We start from the raw sequence: 20,773 nt of genomic DNA, 5'->3' as shown, positions 1-20,773 counted from the left end.
TTTTAGTTTTATTACGTCACACCCTACAAAATTCACATATAAATGATTCCAATAGAAGTTTAATAAAAATCTCAAACATTTTCTTGTACATTATTTTTCATGTTTTCTTTATTGAGGTATAAATTGTGATTTCGGATATTTATTGAATTATTTCTTAATAAATATGTATATGTTTCTATGTATCATTAGATCGACTTTTTATTACACGTTAACACAAAACAAACGAATGCCACTAATTGCCACTTTCGACCGGCGATTGCAACGAACTAACTTTCGCGGAATTTGTGAGCCTTAAACACGGTTGCCGGAGCAGACAACCTCGCGATCGGAAGGATACGATGACTAGACCACATAAGAAGGACCCTCATCCTTAACCGTACCTGAAGACGCATAAATCAGACGTGCATTGGAATCCAGCACGTTTACAATTGGATCCACCTTTACGCGGATCAAAACCATTTTATTTTCACTTACAACTTCCCGAAACGGATGGCGTCGTTTTGCGGAGCCGGCATTCGATACTAGCGCGATCAGCTTGTAAAAAAGTTCCATCGAGTACCTCAACAAACCGCAAAGCTCCATCGCGAACCACTAACCGACCAATAACAAGCCTAAAGCTCCATAGTTTTATCGCAAACCACTAATCGACCAATACGAAGCCCTATAGTTCGAACATGTACCATGTGCGGTTTAATTGGCCCTAAGGTTCGATTTTTCTTTAAGCAGCGCAATAGTTCGATTTTAATTATTTTGGCTATTAGAGGATGTTGACTAAAACATTTTGTTAAAACATCTTGAGGTTCTTCAGCAATACCAACTACCGCAACAGTGATTAAAGTGGTGATTAAAACCTTCTTGATCCGGTCTGCAACCGGTAAGCATTGGTGCTTGAAATTGTAATATTGTGTTTAACAATCGATCAGATGATCGATAAATTTTTATTTAAATCGAAACGGTTCACATGCTGTCCCTTTGCTGTACTGCTCCCCTTGCAACCTGCTGTCATTTTTTGGTACACGGATAATCCGCCCGTCGATCGAACAGACCCCGGATAATCGACAGTCTAGTGTTTTTAACATGGGGGCGCAGCACTCAAATGTCTACTTGACCTGAAGCATACCAACACAACAAACAGTTGAACGATGGAAACACGCTGTATTCTATCGTATACACTTGTGGGTAGGAGTGCTTTAATGAAACATGTGCAAGATATAGTTATATGAAGCGAGCAATGCAAGTATTAATGCTAGATTTCATAGACAGCGTCTATCATCTGAACCGGTGCCAAGGTACTACACAGCATAAAACAAATCATCATTTGTGCATTTCCTTTTCTATTTTTCAACACCCATAAGCCCATTAAATTGATGTTGTATTCTGTTAGGCTATTTCAGTTGAGCTAACTCAAGGATCCGACTCCAACGACATCAGCACAGCAATGTATGACGCACTGGAGCTAAGCATCTGTAAATACACAATTCAACAACATGTATCAAACTGTTTACGTCAATCAAAACCCATTTCCAAGGACTTTGAGCACCTTTTTGAGTGTTGGTAATGAAGCTTCTATGAATCCACCCTTGATTATTATTGGTTTCTGAGCACGCATCAAGCTGATGAGTATTTGCTTCCTGATGGAGATTGTTGCTTCGTACCAGTTGGTACTGTAGATTGAATCAGCTACATTTACACTCTGCACGTGTATAAAGAAGAATATTTAGAAATATCTTAATAAGAGCAAACTGCACCCGAAACTCACATGATCGCGAATCGATGATCCATGGTAGGTGTAGATGACAGCCTGACCGATTATGATTACGACCATGATTACCACCTGTGCTCGCTTATAAATGTTGTCCAACATTACAAACTCGTACCCTAACAGACATAATACTGTCGATACCAGAAACAGGCAGTAGAACAAGGACGATTGAAAAAGCCGCGTCATCTTTTGCGCCAGCGCCAACACATCACTGTGATACGAGATTACCTTATGCAGCTCACGATCGGCAAACGGTTGGTCAGCGGAAATGTCAAGTCTCTCGAACCGTTCCCGAACGATGTCAAAATGGATAGCTAAGTTGGTGGCCATCTCCGAGTAACACACGTCGATCGTCACGCTAGTGCATATGGTTAACATCATCGAGTCGCAATTAAGCAGAAAGCATAAACTATACAAAACCGGATGTTGATAATTGAACGGGAAACTGTAATGGAAAGGTGTTGTTTTACCCCGAATTAATCGCAAGCACTTACGATTATGCTGGTGGACAAAATACCTAAATGGTGTTACAAAATGCACATGATGCTCCTGTAATGATAGTGTTACGCTTGTAACAATCGCGATTAGCACATAAGATATAACCACGATCGTTGCGCCGATCATGTAAAATCGTATCAGTTTGACATGAACATCGTTACATTTCGCAAACCGTGGTAACTCAGCCGGCGTGATGCATTTTTGCATGCGCTTGAAGGACTCCACCAGATTGTACATTTCGTGGGGATGGCTTATGAACAGACAATACTTTACAACAACTATAGCATGTAACTGTATCAGCATGACCTCTTCACAAGTAACGACCAGATCGAAAAACGGCATTTTGACGAGATAAAGCACATGAAGCGGGATGAAGGAACCCATCAAAATGAAGGAAAACCACTGTCGGCAACGGTACCACCTGTTTGGTCGTTCCACTATACCACAATAACGCACGTACCGGAATTGGTAGGCAGGGAATTCGTTCTGATAAAACATGCCGCACGATTGCAAGATACTGTTAGGTATTGTTCGTCCATCTGCGTTTTTATAATAAATGCTTCCTCTATGTCTCAATGGGTAGCTTTACATCAAACGTTGGGATAAGTGCATGTTTTGCGTCTTCCATTATTTATTGTGTGAATTTCTTCCCCCGTAGGACACTCTCAATATAAAATAATTGATTGTTGATTTACATTCGTGTGATGCAGTGTGGTGGTGCTTTGTTATTACCACATTGTGTACTCTTTAATCTAAATATAACAATACTTATGCACACACGTCACCTTCTCCTAATTCATATTTTGCAATTTGAGTTTCAGAACTCGTGTTGAAACCGTTATTCAATTATGTATAATATCCCATATCTTCTAAAGTCACCTCGCTAATTTGAAGGTCATCGGCAAGTCACAATGTCTAAAACGCAATAGAGATTCATTGTTGTTCACCATCGTTTCTTCGATCGTCCATCTGATTGACAACGAGGTTGACTGAAACATTTTGTTAAAACATCTTGAGGTTCTTCAGCAATGCCAACCTACTGCTGCCGGAAGGTGCTTAGTGCTTGATTAGTGCTTGAAATTGGGTCCAATTGTCCAGCACTTCAGTTCTGTTCAGTTTGTACGTGCAATTTTTTTGAATTTGAAGAAGACATTGTCAACACTAGAACGTCCAGATGTTTTTAATACTTTGTGCTATTATTTATCAATATCATTCAACATTTTTCAGGAAGTTTATCGCAATGAATTCACCTGCTGTCTCTTTGCTGTGCTGCTCCCCTTGCAACCTGCTGTCATTTTTTGGTACACGGATAATCCGCCCGTCGGTTAAACAGACCCCGGATAATCGACAGTCTAGTGTTTTTAACATGGGGGCGCAGCGCCCAAATGTCTACTTGACCAGAAGCATACCACAACAACCGGTTGAACGTAGTGTTTTTGTGCCGAATCATAGTAACGTGTGCCCTAGCATCCTCACGACTAAAGATACTGGTTCAATAAAGAAGAAGCGCGGTGCAACGATAAGTACTATTCAACATCAACTCTTCAAAACAGCTGTACCAAAATGGTTGATAGATACAATCTCCGATTGGATGTCACGGACGTGCAGAATCTTCCGGACGGACTATTAACGCAAGTCGATTGCACCACCGTACGACTTGGCAGCCTAAAATATACTCCAAATGAGAAGGTTACCATTTCGTCGATAGGTGTGTGCATTGTAGCTCCAAATGTATGCCGCCCGGCCAACTTTGTTAGATTGGATCTACAGATGCGTGAAATCAAAAAAGTGCTTACCCACTTTTCGGGGGCACTGAACGTAATATTCTTGTACACGAAGAGCTCTGGCGGTGCGTACGTACGGAAGCATTTGGAAATGGATCCCAACTCAGATAAGTTGCCCTGCTTCCAACCGGAGCTTCTGTCGAATAATCCAACAAAACGAATTGTCCTGCTGATGGCAAGCATTAGCATGGAAGCGAAATCAACAATTCGAAATATTTTTCGGCCGAATCTTTTAGAGGAGATCAGTATTAGCGATGCGAAACAGTTGATCCGTCGCTGTTGTCCTAGTCGACCGCTGAACACATCCAATACCAACAATTCAACAGCTGTGAAACGTTCTGGTTCCAACGAGGGAAAGCACGATACGAGAGAAACTCGCGGTATATTATCGTACCCACTCGTGGGCAGGAGTACTTTGATGAAAAGGGAGGATTACATGTGCTTGGCGAAGGATCAGTACTTGAACGATGTTGTAATCGACTTCTATCTTAACTATCTGAAGTTGGAAATGCTCCAGGAGGAGGAACGTCAGAGCGTACATATATTTGGCACATATTTCTACGACCGGCTCTCAACCAGCGACGGTAATGATCCGGGGTTGTTCGCGGCCCGGAAGCGGCATGCGCTCGCTGCCAGATGGACGAGGCGTGAGAACATCTTTGAAAAGAAGTTCATTGTCATTCCAATCAACGAGCAGTCGCACTGGTTCCTTGCTATCATATGTTTCCCTGGTCTAGATTATCCGGTTACGATGCGCGATGAAACGCCGGCGCCGAGTATATCCGCTGCTGTCACGCAGAAACAAGCGGCAAAGAACGCGCGGCAACCGATTCAACAACCATGCATTTTAATCTTCGACTCACTGTCGGTTACCTCTAAAAGTCACGTGTTGGCTACACTGCGCGACTATCTTACGTGTGAGTATCAGGCAAAAATGCCCGACAAACGCCCGAAGCGGTTCAATGAGCACAACATGCCGGGACATTGCGTGAATGTGCCGCAGCAAAACAATTACACCGACTGTGGACTGTATCTGTTGCAGTACGTGGAGCAGTTTTTCCTTGACCCCATACGCGATTACCATCTACCAATCGAGCAGCTAGAAGACTGGTTTGAAACAATTACCGTCACGAAAAAGCGTGAGGATATCTGCAACTTGATCAAGACATTGGTAGAAAAACACAACCCTAACGTACTTCCGTTGCCATCGATTGAGCTACCTACGCTCAATGGCAAACTGATCATGGATTTCGATAACGAATTTACCAGTGCATCCGACACGGACAGTAAAACGTCGAAAGAAGGGGAACAGCACCAGTTCTCCTCGTCGATCGTCTCAAACGAAACAACAACCAAAATTAATAATACTGGCAGAACCTGTTCGAAACGTCCGTTGGATGGAAATCGTAATAGTATACGCACTATCTTGCAGCAGCAGCAAGCATCTGGACAGCCAAAGGTGCCACGTATCAGCAGTGGCGGATCAAACGGTGGCCAGTGGTGAAGATGTTCGAGTAAAATAGTACCCATGCAGCTATAACACGGCTCGATGATATAAACGGAAGCTGCGGAATATAAAAGAATGGGATAGGTGAATAGCTCCTGATGTTACACTATTTGTTGATCCGCATGATTGTGGAAAACTCAACTCCACACTTTTCCAATTTGAAAAAAATATTTTCTATGTTTTCCTGAAACATACAAACTGCAAGAAACGTGTGGAGCGACATCTACTGGGTAAAAAATATGCTTGGATTTTCTTACTTCGCATACAGTTCAGTTCATGAGATATAAAATTTGGAAACATATCATTTATACTTTCAGATCTGCTTAAAATTATTCACCAGGCGGAAAACTATAAAAATACATGTATAAGGCTGTTTTTTCCTTTGATTACAAGGAACATATGTCCTGTGGAAAACCCACAGTTCGCCAAACAATCTGTCAGATAGAACAAAAGGTTTACCAAACAAAACAAAGCTGCTGCGTATCTCCCGAAAACATTTAATAATTCCTGCTTTTTTGCTACGAAACGGTCGCTAAGTAATCTGCAAAGATGGGGAAAGGATTCAACAACTATATGTGCAAAAAGTTTTTCCATCCTGCCTCGAGAGACAACCTCAAACGGGTAAGAAATGCGAATCATAAATCAGTGATGTTCTTTCCAATGGTGCAATGCTAATGGTCCAATAATGCATTACCACCTCAGGTATGGATGGCAGAGCAGCAAGCTGAAGCGTATAAGAAAAAACAGGAAGAGCTACGGAACCAGTATGAAAAGGAGCAGGAACTGCACGATAACAAGGCTATGCTTAGCAGGGACAGCAAGGACAAATTGAGCGTTAACTTTATGTACGAACTCCCGCCTGGCATGAAGAAGGAGCGCGAGCAGGAATCAAACGAGTCCGAGTATAAGTTTGAATGGCAGCGCAAATATAATGCACCGCGTGAAAGCTACTGCAAAGGGGACACCGAAATTCGTGACCAACCGTAAGTTTCTTTGAGTTTTGTTACGAAGTTCGTTCGAAATTTAGCTCTCTTGTTTGTTTTTCCTTCCATGTATAGATTCGGTATACAAGTGCGAAACGTTCGCTGCATTAAGTGTCACAAGTGGGGCCACATCAACACGGACAAAGAATGCACCATGTACAGTCTGTCGATGAGCGAGGCGAAGAAAATACATTCCGAAGCGGAAGCGAACCAAATTTTGTCCAAAGGCGAACTCGAGCAGCAGCTGCGAGACGATGGGCTTGCGATGAAACGAAGCGCCCAGGAGTTGGTCACCTCACACAAGCTCGTAGCAGACCCGGACGTTGAGCAAGCCGTTCCGGAGACGGAATTCATTCGCTCGCTGACAAAAAAGCAAAAAAAGAAACTGTTGAAAAAGTTAGAAAAAATCGAAAAGCGTCAACGTTTGTCCAAGAAGAAGGGTAAAAAAGGCGCTAGTAGTAGTGACAGCGATGCTTCTTCATCCGATTCGGATAAAGAAGATAGAAAGGGTTCGAAAAAGAAAACCAAAAAGTCTCAGCAGCATCATCGATCGGATGATCGAAATGGTGAGCGTTTGGTGCGTGAACGCGCAAATGAACGGCGGGACAAACCTCGGCACCGTAGTCGTTCTCGTTCTCGTTCTCCACATGCCGGATCGTCACGCAGCTATGAACCGACTAAACACAGCAAGCGTCGTGATCGTTCCGCTAGTCCAAGGCGAGACCGTAGCAGGCGTTAGGAATGGATATGCTTTCTTGTGTACAACTTCATATCAGCTAACGGGTAGAACAAGCCCATCCTTATATACCTACGGACCATGTGATTCAGAATATCCCTTTACTCGGAAGCTGCTCTAACCTCACCGACACTTCTCAAACAAACCAACACAAAGGTTTAGAATTAATTTTGTTTATTGGAAAATTTTAAACTTCGCTCAACATATCGTATAAATAGAACCCACACAGAATTAAAATGATTCCACTGATTTCTCCCGAAACTGTACCCTGCAAACAGTAGCTTCCTCAACCAACCAATCTGCGTACACTCTTCATCGAAGCGATATCCCATCAGCGGATAGCGGAGTCCCGGCTATATTAGAGGCATGGAACTGAGTTTGCTCATATTCTGTAGAATTCATACGACAAACAAATTGATGATAAAAAAAACACATGCCATAGCAATGGCACCCATCGCTTGGAAGGTGATCCTAATGTTTCCCAACTTGCCCACCGCAAATTTGTTACGTTTGAACGTTTCATGACGGCTCAAGAAGGTGTCGTTGTATCGCTGGAAAAACAGCGTATCGGTTTGACGTATCTTCGCGGGAAGAGTATGTTTAACTGGACCTCAAACGAGCATTATTTGGATTTTCTTTTGAAGCGAACGAAAAAGTCTTCCTCAGCCAGATTCAATCAATTGCGCGCCAGGTTACCGCTGGACGATCCACTCGCCGGTACGCAAATTTCCGTCGCATGGTTACTGCTTTCCCTTGGTTGATTCTGCAGTCCCGTTGAAAAAGAAAGAAAATACAATCACTATCACAATTCGAAACCATCCGGGAAGTAAATAAACAAACCTTCACATGAATGTGGCGCCTAAGGATGGCCGCCCGGAGGATGAACATGCGCGTACGTCGCTGAAATTCCTTTCCCACATTAATTGCCTTCTCGAACGTGGCACTTCGATGGTCGGCATCCTTCGCGTAAAGGATTTTGTTGTGTGAATCGATGCGCGCCTGTATTTGTCCCTCTAGAATGAGCTGCATGATTTCATTCTCGAGCGCGGCCACCGATCGATTGAACGCGGTGGCCATTTTGCGCATGTCCGCGGACATGTACGGGCTAAAGTACTGTACCAGCGCCCGGTTACGGATCTGCGTGTAAAGTGCATTTACGTGCGGTGCAATGTACATGTCCAGTAGCAGATTATCCTTAATCTCGTCCAGCAGCTTCAAACACGAATCGTACTTTGACTCGTAGAACTTAAAGATGATATCGCGCAACTGTGGTTCCAGCTCGAGAAACAGCTTAAACGAGCTGCTCGCAATTACCTGCTTAAGTTCCTGCCGATCGAATGTGGCCAACGCACACAACCCCCCGTACATGGCCACATTGTTCGTAGATATCATTTCCGGGAACTCACAGTGGTCGAAGTTTGCCTGCAGGAAGTGTTTGGCCGCAGACTTGTACTTGCGTGTCGCCAGCTCAGCCAACCCGGCTGCACACTTCAACCGCGTAATCACAACCTGGTTCGGATCCTTATCCTTGGACGTTTCCGCGATCTCGGTAGTGCCTTCCGCTTTCGACACGTAGCTCAGCACGTGAGACCAGTTCTGTAGGTAGATCGACACTTTGATGACGTTTAGGCACATGTTTACTACATGCTTGCCGCTAGTACAATAGTCACGAGCCCTGGAGTAGCACTTGAGCGCATTCGATAGATCGCCACAGTTTAGATAGTGATCGCCGAGATCGTCATGACCTCGCCGGATACTCTCCTTGATCGAGTTAGCTTTGTAGTTCTTCAGATCGCAGTCTAGCTTCTCCAGCTTCAGTGCAGACTTTTTGCTCTTCGACTCAACCCAGGTCGCATCGAAGGACGGTATCTCTTGCGAACCGGTCGACTGGGAGGCAACGTCGGGCAGAAACTGATTACTCACATTGTCGGCCAGCTTCTTGTGCAAATGCTGATACAGCGTCACGTTGTACGTGGTCGTAATGTAGTTAATCGCCATCCGGAGCGCTTCCAGGCGCAGCGTCGGGCAGTGATCCGCCACATAGATGAGCCGGTGCAGTTTGGCCAAACCCGTGTACTGGTTGGCGAGCTGTTCCAGATCTATCGATGGGTTTTCGACCACGTACATATCCTCCTCATTGTTCTCATTATCTTCCGGCTGCACATCTACCTGCATCGGTTCGACTGCATTCTGGAATGGGACACACACAAAATTCCTACCATCATAACAGTGTCAACATCTACGATGTTTTTGATTGAGAATTGGCCGCAGGTTACGATGTTCGTCCACACGTAAAACACCCATTCACTATCGATTGGTGATGAGAATTTCTTGCCAAACATACCGAAAAACATCCTGGTAGAGGCATTCTGTACGGGGCACTCGCAAAAGAAGTATTTAGAGAGAAAATGTTACTTTTTCGCTAGAACGCTACAATCCCCTTTCTGTAACCTCAGTGTGTATGAGTTTTTGCCCTAGAATGAAGCGAACCTCATTGACAACCTACGGCCAAGATGATTGTAGCAAGGTATGATGGTTTAGGCGATTCGAAGATGACAATTAAACACAGCAGGAGCGATTCATCGTTGGCGGTAGTCTTGTAATATTTTAATTTTTTTATCTCAAAAATTGCTCCAATAAACAATGAATGATGGTAGTAACTTTTTTCAATCTATCGTGAAACCATAACTGGATACGTTCAGAACGCATCAGAACACAGCATTACTTATTGGTTAATATAACTTTATTCGTACATCGTCACACCGGGCGCACATCCAATGCCTAATATCATCTACCATCGCATGTAATCATTGGAAATCTTTTTGTGAATATCAAACAGACTAGAAAACACATGATTATCCTCCACCAGTTGGCCGTACTTTCGCGATAATTCTTCTGCCGATTTTTCGTGCACCAGCAAACTGTACCATCCGGCATTCCGTGCACCGAAGTAATCGGTTGCCGGTGTAGCCCCAATGTGTAGACACTGGTGTGGTTTGAGATCCTTAATCTCGGCCGCCCGGATGGCACGGTCAAAGATTTCTTGGGCCGGTTTCATGTACCCAACGTCGTACGAGTTTAGCACAAAGTCAAAGTAGTGATTAATTTTCATATTTCTCAGCAGCACGTCCAGCCGGGGATCAAAGTTCGAGATTACTCCCAGCTTGAATGGGGGTTGTTTCTGACCGTTGGATTCTACGTGCTGCTGCAGCTTCAAATAGTTGAGGAAATCCACCGATCCGTAGCAATGCTGCCAAAAGACGCTCGTTTTGAAGTACTCCATAAAATGTTCCGTCATCTGTTCGATTTTCTCTGGCGGCGTGTTGTGAGTTCCATTTTCATTAAAAATCCCTGAAAGCAGAACAAGAATACCGAAATGTGTGTTTTTATCTTCCAAACATCAATAAAGACCTATAAAAATCAATATCACGCTGCTTAGGAAGTGCGGTGCTGTACGACAACCGTAAAATAAATCATTGACCTATCAGATCGCACAATCGAACCCGCGTTGCCTATCGTACACCAGATTCAATGGTGTAGTAAGGCCGCCTGATAACGAATCATCCGGGGAGGTATTCGTACACTGGGCCATGTGCTTTTCTCTGTCCATCGATCCGACACTGACCCATTTGCCTTGACGTAACTGCAGCCGGCCCTTTCCAGATCCCGTACACGTTCGATCGAGCATTGCCGAATTGTTTCGGCGCCATGTCTGGAATTACGCAATTGATGTGCATCTGTAGCGACTTACCGTCTATCATCATCTGCCACCATTGTTTGTAGGAAATTTTAGTCTTCAGTCCAAAGTTCGGATGTAACCGATTCATTTTGTGCCTATATCGGATAATGGGGAAGGGAATCAAACACAGGAGAATCCTCGTTATCTCACGAAACACCAACCGATATCAGCGTTGACCCGCACACAACACTTACCAGCTCTGGACGTAGTTTGCCACCAGTTGGTTGTTGTTGTTGCTGATTCCAAACATCGCACCAATCTCGCCATACTTCTTACCGGGGCTCGAACGAAACTGTAGCAACGTGTTGTGCACATCGAATGTGATCAAACGGAACCGGGACAGACTCATGCTGTAGTGTGGTACTTATGAACGGTTCAAAAATTCGAGATGCGCTGCTTTTGCGCAAACTGTTGTACTGCTGGCTCTGGAGCGCTCGCGTATCACGAAACGTGTGGTTCAACAGTCGCAACCGTAATAGTAACCACGCAAGTCACCGGCAGTTGATTTGGCCTGTTGCGTTCCATACGCGCTCGGATGGATGGCCCCCGATGCATCCAATCAGCGCACGGCCAAGCCTTTTCGATGTGTTTGCCCGGCGAGAGTGTGTATGTGTGCGCTTATCTCATTGATAAGGCGAGCAATGTTTTGGTTACTGATTTATTTCGTGTGTTGTCGGGTATGGATTCTGCGTTACGGGCTGTACAAACATTCTCGCTAATAGTTTACTATTAGCCGTTTTCTTTCCGTTCTGTACGACCAATGCCAACGCCTTGCATGCCCATTTCTTTACCAGCGAAGACCCGCGGAATAGTTTTCGAATGACGGAATGGATCGGACAAAGGACCATTCTATTATTGTCACTAGAAAGCGTGTACATTCATGTAAATATGAAATTATGCCAGCTTCCGCGTCTTTCGTGGTAGGCGCTTATCTACCTAATACAGCAATAATATAATTCGAAAAGGCAGGTGCCGCGTATTGTGTGTATAGCTGTGAGCAGCACCACAGAAACAAACAAAATGCCTATCTTTGAACCGGCGTTTTATGTCGTTCAACTTGTTTATTACACAATAATCTGTTCATTACAGCAATATAAGCCACATTTGCTCGCTAATATCTGGTAAAGATTTCAATTGTTTTTCTCCTTATCTCGTTTGAAATCGTTTTTAATTCAAATTACCTAACTTGATTGATTTACTAATATTGCTCAACACAATTCATCTATTCATCAACATATTCGCATACTTCTGCATTTTTCAACAACATTAGCGAATGCTTGTAATAATTTAGATTTATTTTTGAACATATATTCAGAATTAGGTATTCTTCCAGCAGCGTTAACCAGTTGCCGATGGCAGCATGGACGCGCTGCCGGATGGCGGCCATCGGGCAGTGCATTCAGGCCGCCCTCAGGCGGATCGTTCAGACCGCCATCGGCGCTGCCCGATTCAGGCCGCGTTCAGGCAGCGCGTTTAGGTCGCCATTGGGCAGCGTGTTCAGGTCCCCATCGGACAGTGCGTTCAACAAAATTGTATCGTTTCGGACGCAATTGTTAAATAAAAAGGAACGTTTCCTTTCTGTTTTCATTCACGTCTTTGTTTCGGCTGTTCTTCGACAAATATGGCTGTGGCCAAAATGCTTCTTCGCTTATGACAAACTGCCTTTCTAAGACCTTGTATGTTTACCCGCTCCTTTGCATGACGCAGCTTTTTAACAAAAAATGTCTTAACGAATGTTTCACTTACGGTCATAAACTTATTGCTAGCGATATCGGCAAACAGTTGCAGTATATTTTTTCGTTCTCGAAAAGCTATTTTTGTACCCTCTCTTCCGCAGCCAGTCCAACTGCATAATGTCATAAATTTTCGATCATAAATCATATCCATCATCTCGAGCATTCGATTATCTGCTTCGTTAGCTTGCACGTGCTGGTTAAGGTCCTTTTTAAGACTTTCGTAGTATTCCTGGTCTGTGCCAAGTTTGGTATCGAGTTCTGTAAACTCCTCTTCGTTGGTTATTTTGTTAAAAACGAATCGTCCCTTTTCCGGAGCATCATCATACTTCACAATCACATCCTTCACTTGCTCTATCGTTGCTAAAGAAATGCCCATTTTTTTCTCGACCCGTCCCAAGCGTTCTGAAATAGTCGTTACCTCCCTTTGGACGCGTTCGGTCTTTTTGTGAATTGTTGCGATTTGTTTTGATATCGATGTAAACATATTAATAACTGTGGCGATTGTGGATTCTTTCGTAGTGCATCCGTTCTGTAATTCAAGCGCATTTGGCATTGCACCTATGCCTGGAAGCTCCTGGGATGAATCTTCACTGTCCGAGCACGTCATCTTTAAACTGGTCAGGAGTGCTTCGCTGGTAGTTTCTGAGATGATGATTTCCTGATCATCTTCAGATTCGGCTGAAAGAAGCCATCGTTTGGTGTGCATAAACTTTTATGTTCAGAATGGCATCAACTACACTTACCTTCAAGTTTAATTGTTGTTTCTTCTTGTTCTGCTTCGTATTCTAGGTCAATCCGGTCTTCCAACTTTTTGCAAAGCTTGTAGATATAGCCCGATTTTTTGTCGCGTTTGGAAGACATTCTAGAACAAAACTGCCTGCGCTGTAAGTTAAGCTTTCTGTTTTTTCTTTAACGAGGAATATCACGATACTGCTCTAGAATCCAGATTTCCGGGCCTTTCTATGCTATTTCGTATATATTCGTGACAAAATCCTCTAGATAAGTGGATCAGCAACTATGGCCAAATGTCTCAGCTTAACTTTCAATCCTGGACTGGCCAATTTCCCTAGCGTCGCTTCAAAGGTAAACAAATATTCTAGACGACAGATACCAAAGTTATGTTTACACTCACCCTTTTGCAGAATGAATAGTCCTGTCTACACGAAGGAGTAGAAAATAACTTTTAAATTGAGAATTATAATGTTCACAAAGCCAACCCCGGCAGTTTTTTAACATTTCCGTAGCAAATCTGTTATATCTTTTTCGGCTCTTCCAATCTACGCACTGTATTTTCTTTTTGCCCATTCGGCTAGGTATGGAACTACTGCTGTTGTAAGGCAGTGCACATCATTTATTTATTAATTTGAAAACTGATTCAAATCTTTCGTTTTCAGTTTATTTTTACCAGCGTTATCAGAATGCCTTTAAGGCACCGCCACCGGCTATCGGAAGACCGGAATGCACCGACGAAGATGGCCATGAATTGCTATTCAGGAGGATTGTCATCAATAGTTTTTGCAGGTTTTATATAAATCGATAACTAATGGGGAACTCCCTGCGTACATGCTTTTGCGTTGTCATTCTCGTCTTTATTTCTCTCGTTTTTCGGCTTGATTTCGTGATAATGTTAACGATTTTCTATTAATGTTAATTGACCTTACTAGTACCTGCAAATTGCATCCTTGGCTGTGCACTACGCAACTTTTTTATAAAAAAATCTTGGATGAAATAACCGTCTACGGTATTACTGTTACTGCTACCGATATCTGCAAACAGTTTCAAAATATTGGTGCGTGTTTTAAAAGCTATTTTCTCGTCTGGTTTGGTTATACCATGGCCGGTCCAACTGCACAGTGCCAAAAACGATTGATCAAAAATCATATACATCGCCTCCTGCATCTGTTTACCTTTATCACTGGGTTGGATGTGCATCATTAGCTCCTTTTTAATTTTTTCATAGTATGCTTTATCGTTACCAAGCTTGATATCGAACTCATTGAACTCCTCTTCGTTAGTTATTGTAATTAAATCGAAAATATTTCTTTGAATTTTCTGCCGTTGCAGATCTTGCAAAGTTTCATCTGTTACTACAATAACATTTTTCATTAGTTCCAGTGTTGTTATCGAATCGCCCACTGTTTTCTTGATTTCTTGAATTTCCTGCCTAAGTGGATTTGCCAATGTTTCACCAGTTGTTCCAGTAACGACATTTTTCTTTAGTCCAACTGTTGCTACCGATTTGTCTACATTTTTCGCGACTGAAGGTATTTGTTGCCGTAATGGTTTTGTCACAGATTCATCTGTTTTTAAAACGACTTCTTTCACTCGTTCCAGTGTTGCACTCGAAAAGCCCAACTTTTTCTCGACACGTCCCAAGCGGTCCGAAATGTGCATCACTTGCCTTTGGACGCTATCGGTTTTGTTGTCGATAGCTTCAATTTGTTGTGATAGTAATGCGAACATATTCATAAGCGAGGCGGCCGTAGAATCCTTCATAGCGTTTTCATCCTGCAGCCCAACCCCGTTGGGCATTGGCGTTGTTCCCGAAGGTCCATTGGTGCGGCTAGTCTGGGATACGGAACCGTCATCTTCAGAAGCTTCAAACGAATCATCGCTGTCTGAGCAGGTCATCCTCAATTTGGCAAGGAACGCTTCGTCATTAGTAGCCAAAATGTCGCGCTCTTGTTCATCATCCTGACCACCTAAATTAAGTCTTCTCGTCAGTTGTACCAAAATATGTGTTACGGAAGACATTCAACATGCTTACATTCTACATTAGTTGTTTCTTCTTGTACAGCATCGTATTCTTGACCGATCTGGTTTTCTACACCAGATAGTTTGACACGTTTGGAGGGTAACATTTTTTCACAAAACTCTCTTTCCGCCGCAAGTTTTACTAGTTCCTTGTTTTACGTTTACGATAAGTTGTACGTTTTACTTGGAACCGATCTGTTTCATTAGCGTCATTTCAATTCCAAATGTAAATAGACATTCTGGATGACGTTTATGCGCTGCGTTTACACCATGTACGCTTGCTGCGAAAGCCGCGCTTACACTTGCAAAATTAATTGTTCTGTCTACACGACGAAACTGCGTTTCATACGTCGTGTTTGAAACGAGTAAATGCACCCATGATTATGGATTATTTTATCTTTGTAGATTATGTTTATGTATATACAATATGTAAACTGTTTTATGTTGTTATTTTCGCGGATTAAACCAGCTCAAGGAATGCTTAAATCTCTAATTTTGTTTTACGAATATGGCATAACGACTTCCTTCCATTTCTTCGCACAAATGGTCGCAAGGCGCACCTTTCCGCAAAATAAACCTTTTTACAAGTGATTCACTTAAGAAAACAATATTACTGCTGCCGATATCCTTAACATTCTTCAAACTATTATCCTTGATTGCCTACCTTTGCCAGTCCAACTTCACTGAGCAAACAAAGTTCGTTCGAAAAGCAAATCGGTGCCCTTGGGTCGCTACTATAGATTTGAAATATTTTCGTCGGATGAAGAGGTGATCGCCGGAACAAAGACCTTTTATGAGGCAAGGGCAAATACTACTACAAAAATGGTATCGAACCGAAAGACCGCTATAATCGGTGTACCAGTTCATGGGGATTAATATTAACGATAACTACTATGTCTCCTACTTTAAGAGGCCGTACAGGTTGGAACCACTTGGGTCAACGCGTAAGAGTAGGTAAGTACTCAGCTACCCACTGCTTCCAAAATAGATCCGCAGCATGTTGCGTCATCCTCCAGGTGGATCTTATTACAACGGGATTGTCGCAATACGCAAAGCCGGTGATTTGTTTCCGTCCGAAGTAGTAGCACGTTCGGTGTTATGGTGTTGTGGCGTTAAGTTAAGTAGGCACTGTAAATATTATTCGTTAAGTTTAGGATACACTCCTTAGCTAGGGAGTATCCAAGCGGGGCACTCACGGTAGGATATATATAAGTGTGCACGTGGTGGGTATCACTCTTTTCTCCTGGTGCAGCGTCCGAACAAGGTATGGAGCGTCCGAATAAAGTGGCATGGTATGTAAGAAACCTCCGAAATACCTTCGCTCATCCCGATCGGGTCGGTTGACGAGCCGCTACCTGTCTCTGGCTGAGAAGTGTGCTGTGAAGTGCGTAAGGCTGTGCAGTGTAATTAAAGTGTGCGTTGTTCCCTGAGTGCATTACGTTTTCCGGTCGTGTCGCATGGCCTAAGGGAACGATGGCGTCGCGTGTGACCGTGCAATTAGACGGTGACAATTGTCTCGGAGACTTTTCCTGAGATTTCGATTAAATGTGTCCAAAAGTCATGACTGCAGTATATAAAAATCGGCTTCTCGTTTTCATCGCGTGTATGAAGTAGCTCAATTTTGGCATTTGTTTATAAGCACAAGTAATTTCAAAATGTGTCGTGAAATTATTATTTATTTTATTTATTATATTAGTTTTTCGATGATAGGATACTATCCAGCGGAATGATAATATCATCGCAGTGATGATGATGTTGATGGCAATGGCGACTAGCTGGTTAGTAATAATGTAACAAACTTACTTTTATTAATTTTATCACTCAATATGTTTGAAATAAAAAAAACACCTACAAACCGGCTTGTAAACAAATAAATGAGCAGCTGTATGATCGTGGAAATGTCTCGGAGAAACGTGCTTTTTTGCAGGAGGAAAAGGATCCGAGACAATTGTCTCTGTCTAATTGCACAGTGATGTGTATCCCGAATATGTCGCGTGAGTTTCGTATCGCGTGTGTGTAGCAGTACGTGTAGCACGTAAGGATATGTGCGAGTTACGTGGTTCATTACCGATGGCGCTGAGGCATTACCTCTAGTGCCGTCTTCTTGCGTTACGTGGCGCATGGAATTCTTCATGTTGCGCACCCGCTCGTCGAACTCCGGCTCCCGTGTAGGATGCGTGACACGTTCTATGGTCGCCATACGGTCTTGCCGGTCCGCGTCGTCGATCATCGACATTTCGCGTTCGATCTCGCGTCTTCTGCGACGACGTTCCTAGTACGCCGTCCGCGCCCTCTCCGACTCCCCTGGCAGCACAATTGTACTGATAGCGCACCGGTTAGAGCTATTGCAATTGTACGATTAGGGGTACGAAGAAGAAGATCTATTCGTACAATTCAGATTGACAGCTCTGATGCTTCCCCCAAGGTTCATAATAATTATTATTTCTCAAGGTTATTAAATATTAATGAAAATAATTTGTTTTCGTTTGTTTTGTTCATTATTTTATTTCACTACAATGTTTTTATATGACAATACATATCCGCACAATCTTTAAAATAATTCTAGTCAGGCATTCTGACCGAAACTGGAACACACGATCGGAACATTCTATCACGACGAACGTAGGATGATGATGATGATGATGATGATGATGATGATGCCCACCGGAATGATCATCTACTTCCAGTATTGCATTGTCCTCGTCCTCGATGTTTGTCCGTGTGTCGATATCGTCTTCCTGCGATTGCTGCTGGTTCCTGCAGTGTTTCCCTTCTGTGCCATCTGGAAATATAGTTATGGTACATGTTTAATAGAAACTGTAACTTTTTCAACAGTTTCAGCTAATGTATGTAATAAGTACTTACTTGAAGGTGTATATTCCTTGCACAATCTTTGGTCAGTTGTTCTGTTCTCTTTGATAAACTTTTCACAAACTACAACTACTTGGCACGAACGTAGAGTGAAACCTGTAGCCAAACAACGCAAGGTATAAACCCTGGCGGCACAATTGTACGAATAGGCTAGCTGTCAAACAGATCAGCCTATGCTTCCCGTATGTAGATATGTGCGTGGTCGCGAGCGGGCCTGTCACCCAGCTCATCCTCGTATCTTTGTCTTGAGTTTCTTTGTACCTTGCGTTGTTTGGCTACAGGTTTCACTCTACGTTCGTAAAGTTGTAGTAGTTGCAGTTTGTGAAAAGTTTATCTAGGAGTGCAGAACAACTGACCAAAGATTGTGCAACGAATATGCACCTGCAAGTAAGTATTTATTTCATGCATTGGTTGGAACTGTTAAGAGAGTCACAGTTTCTATTAAACATGTATTATAACTACATTTCCAGATGGCACAGGGCACAGGGAGCTCCACTGCAGGAACCAGCAGCAACCGTAGGAAGACGATTTCGGCACACGGACAAACATCGAGGACGAGGACAATGCAATACTACAAGTAGATGATCATTCCGGTGGGCATCATCATCATCATCATCCTACGTTCGTCGTGATAGAATGTTCCGATCGTGTGTTGCAGTTTCGGTCAGAATGCCTGACTAGAATTATTTTAAAGATTGTGCGGTAATGTATTGTGATATAAAAACATTGTAGTGAAATAAAATAATGAACAAAACAAACGAAAACAAATTATTTTCATTAATATTTAATAACCTTGAGAAATAATAATTATTATGAACCTTGGGGGAAGCATCAGAGCTGTCAATCTGAATTGTACGAATAGATCTTCTTCGTCGTACCCCTAATCGTACAATTGCAATTGCTCTAACCGGTGCGCTATCAGTACAATTGTGCTGCCAGGGAAGCCACACAATCCAATGATATGATGACGAGCTGGGTGATACACACGCTCGCGACCACGCACACATCTACATACGGGAAGCATAGGCTGATCGGTTTGACAGCTAGCCTATTCGTACAATTGTGCCGCCAGGGTCCTCTCTCGAACTCCTTGTAGCGCTCTGGATAGTGGTTTCAGATTCGCTGCGGTAACGAATCTAACCAGCTAAAGTCGAGAGGATACGAATTTGTAGTCCGATGGGATTATGTGATTATATTTTGAGCGGTATATTTGCACACACTTTGTAGGGTTCATAAGAGTTGCTTTAATCATAGTATCTTTTACGCTTATGACATATTGAAGGTCTATTACCAGTTAAGTTCATCCTAGTTTTAGCATGAGGCAGCTTTTTCTTGAAAAACCTTTCTACCGATAATGCATCCACGGTTACAAACTTATTGCTACCAACAGCTGCAAACAATCGCCTTATGTTATATCGTAATCCAAAAGCTATTTTCGATTCCTGTCTACTCTTACCACACCAACTGCATTGAGGCAAAAACGTTCGTTCGAATATCAAATCGATTGCTACATGCATCCGATTATCTGGATCGGTTTCCTTGATTTGTGTTTTAAGCCACTTTATAACAATGGAATAATATTCTTCATCGCTGCCCAGCTTACAATCGAACTCTATTAACTCCTCTTCGCTGCTTATTTTTTTAAAATCGGGATACAACGCAACGGAATTGCTATCTCGATTTTCCAAACATACTGCTTTTTTTGTCATCTTATCCTTCATTCTCTCAAGCGTTGCCACCGAAGTGTCCACGGTTTCCTCAATTTTCGTCAATCGGTTCGAAATGTTGCCCAAGTCCGTTTGGATAAGATCGGTGGCTCCGTTCATTTTCTTCACATGTTTTGATACCTGCATTAAGATATTTAAAACTTTTGCGATTGTTGGTTCTCTTGAAGAACATTCATTCCCTAATGTTGGCTCGTGTGACATTTTGGCTGCTTCTGGCTGATTCTTGATGTCACTTGCCTGGGATACGGAACAACCACTGCCTGAAGCTTCCAGCGAATCTTCGCTATCGGAGCAGGTCATCTTTAAACTGGTGAAGATTGGTGTGTTGGTAGCTGCGCAGACATGACTTTCTGGTTCATCTTCCGAATCGGCTAAAACATTGAGACCTTTGATTTATATCTTCTGTTATGTTGCGAAGCACAGAAACATATAACACACTTACAAGCTGGTTTGTTCGAGATTTTTCTCAGTTCGGCATCACATTCACGGTCAATCTTACATTCCAGCTTTTTGCTAAGCTTGTAAATATAGCCAGTTTTTTTGTCGCGTATTGAGGGTAACATTTTATCAGTAAACTCGCATATGTTTTACTTTCACTCTTGCACTGACCAACGCTTGAACGCGATCAGCTGCGAAATGCCGCTATGAAAATAAACAAACTTCCTTGAAGACAGTT

At 42.9% G+C, this 20,773-nt stretch overlaps 7 protein-coding genes across 8 annotated transcripts; 2 read left to right on the top strand and 5 right to left on the bottom strand.

Annotated features, from left to right (window-relative positions):
• Nucleotides 1-1,404: 1,404 nt before the first annotated feature.
• LOC128303050 (odorant receptor 82a-like) lies at nucleotides 1,405-2,758 on the bottom strand. Its single transcript, XM_053039902.1, has 4 exons — nucleotides 2,280-2,758; nucleotides 1,760-2,207; nucleotides 1,541-1,693; nucleotides 1,405-1,464 (listed from the first exon to the last, which is right to left on the bottom strand). The coding sequence occupies exons 1-4, from the start codon at nucleotides 2,756-2,758 to the stop codon at nucleotides 1,405-1,407; spliced, it is 1,140 nt and encodes a 379-aa protein (XP_052895862.1).
• Nucleotides 2,759-3,823: 1,065 nt separating this feature from the next.
• Nucleotides 3,824-5,548, top strand: LOC128303049 (uncharacterized). The gene has a single exon (XM_053039901.1). It carries the CDS (start codon nucleotides 3,824-3,826, stop codon nucleotides 5,546-5,548), a length of 1,725 nt encoding a protein of 574 aa, XP_052895861.1.
• A 549-nt stretch (nucleotides 5,549-6,097) lies between these two features.
• Nucleotides 6,098-7,637, top strand: LOC128305974 (corepressor interacting with RBPJ 1). Its single transcript, XM_053043626.1, has 3 exons — nucleotides 6,098-6,172; nucleotides 6,254-6,534; nucleotides 6,610-7,637. The coding sequence occupies exons 1-3, from the start codon at nucleotides 6,101-6,103 to the stop codon at nucleotides 7,271-7,273; spliced, it is 1,017 nt and encodes a 338-aa protein (XP_052899586.1). The 5' UTR covers nucleotides 6,098-6,100; the 3' UTR covers nucleotides 7,274-7,637.
• A 64-nt stretch (nucleotides 7,638-7,701) lies between these two features.
• On the bottom strand, nucleotides 7,702-9,755 carry LOC128305972 (COP9 signalosome complex subunit 1b). Of its 2 annotated transcripts, none has more exons than XM_053043624.1 (3): nucleotides 9,615-9,755; nucleotides 8,111-9,460; nucleotides 7,702-8,033 (listed from the first exon to the last, which is right to left on the bottom strand). In XM_053043624.1, the coding sequence occupies exons 1-3, from the start codon at nucleotides 9,636-9,638 to the stop codon at nucleotides 7,947-7,949; spliced, it is 1,461 nt and encodes a 486-aa protein (XP_052899584.1). In that variant the 5' UTR covers nucleotides 9,639-9,755; the 3' UTR covers nucleotides 7,702-7,946. The 2 variants fall into 2 exon arrangements, with proteins under 2 accessions (XP_052899584.1, XP_052899585.1); XM_053043625.1 differs by having other exon boundaries at nucleotides 8,111-9,485; nucleotides 9,615-9,691.
• A 306-nt stretch (nucleotides 9,756-10,061) lies between these two features.
• LOC128304421 (rhythmically expressed gene 2 protein-like) lies at nucleotides 10,062-11,408 on the bottom strand. Its single transcript, XM_053041610.1, has 3 exons — nucleotides 11,204-11,408; nucleotides 11,022-11,104; nucleotides 10,062-10,621 (listed from the first exon to the last, which is right to left on the bottom strand). The coding sequence occupies exons 1-3, from the start codon at nucleotides 11,356-11,358 to the stop codon at nucleotides 10,062-10,064; spliced, it is 798 nt and encodes a 265-aa protein (XP_052897570.1). The 5' UTR covers nucleotides 11,359-11,408.
• A 1,185-nt stretch (nucleotides 11,409-12,593) lies between these two features.
• Nucleotides 12,594-13,785, bottom strand: LOC128303048 (uncharacterized). The gene is made up of 2 exons (XM_053039899.1): nucleotides 13,489-13,785; nucleotides 12,594-13,423 (listed from the first exon to the last, which is right to left on the bottom strand). Exons 1-2 carry the CDS (start codon nucleotides 13,604-13,606, stop codon nucleotides 12,594-12,596), a joined length of 948 nt encoding a protein of 315 aa, XP_052895859.1. The 5' UTR covers nucleotides 13,607-13,785.
• A 511-nt stretch (nucleotides 13,786-14,296) lies between these two features.
• LOC128303047 (uncharacterized) lies at nucleotides 14,297-20,686 on the bottom strand. The gene is made up of 5 exons (XM_053039898.1): nucleotides 20,540-20,686; nucleotides 19,635-20,468; nucleotides 17,568-17,686; nucleotides 15,513-15,648; nucleotides 14,297-15,447 (listed from the first exon to the last, which is right to left on the bottom strand). The coding sequence occupies exons 1-5, from the start codon at nucleotides 20,658-20,660 to the stop codon at nucleotides 14,393-14,395; spliced, it is 2,265 nt and encodes a 754-aa protein (XP_052895858.1). The 5' UTR covers nucleotides 20,661-20,686; the 3' UTR covers nucleotides 14,297-14,392.
• Between the last annotated feature and the right edge of the window lie 87 nt (nucleotides 20,687-20,773).

The sequence above is a fragment of the Anopheles moucheti genome, chromosome 3, assembly GCF_943734755.1.
Source record: "Anopheles moucheti chromosome 3, idAnoMoucSN_F20_07, whole genome shotgun sequence".
NCBI classification, from domain to species: Eukaryota; Metazoa; Arthropoda; class Insecta; order Diptera; family Culicidae; genus Anopheles; species Anopheles moucheti.
This window is presented reverse-complemented; position numbering and strand designations above follow the sequence as displayed.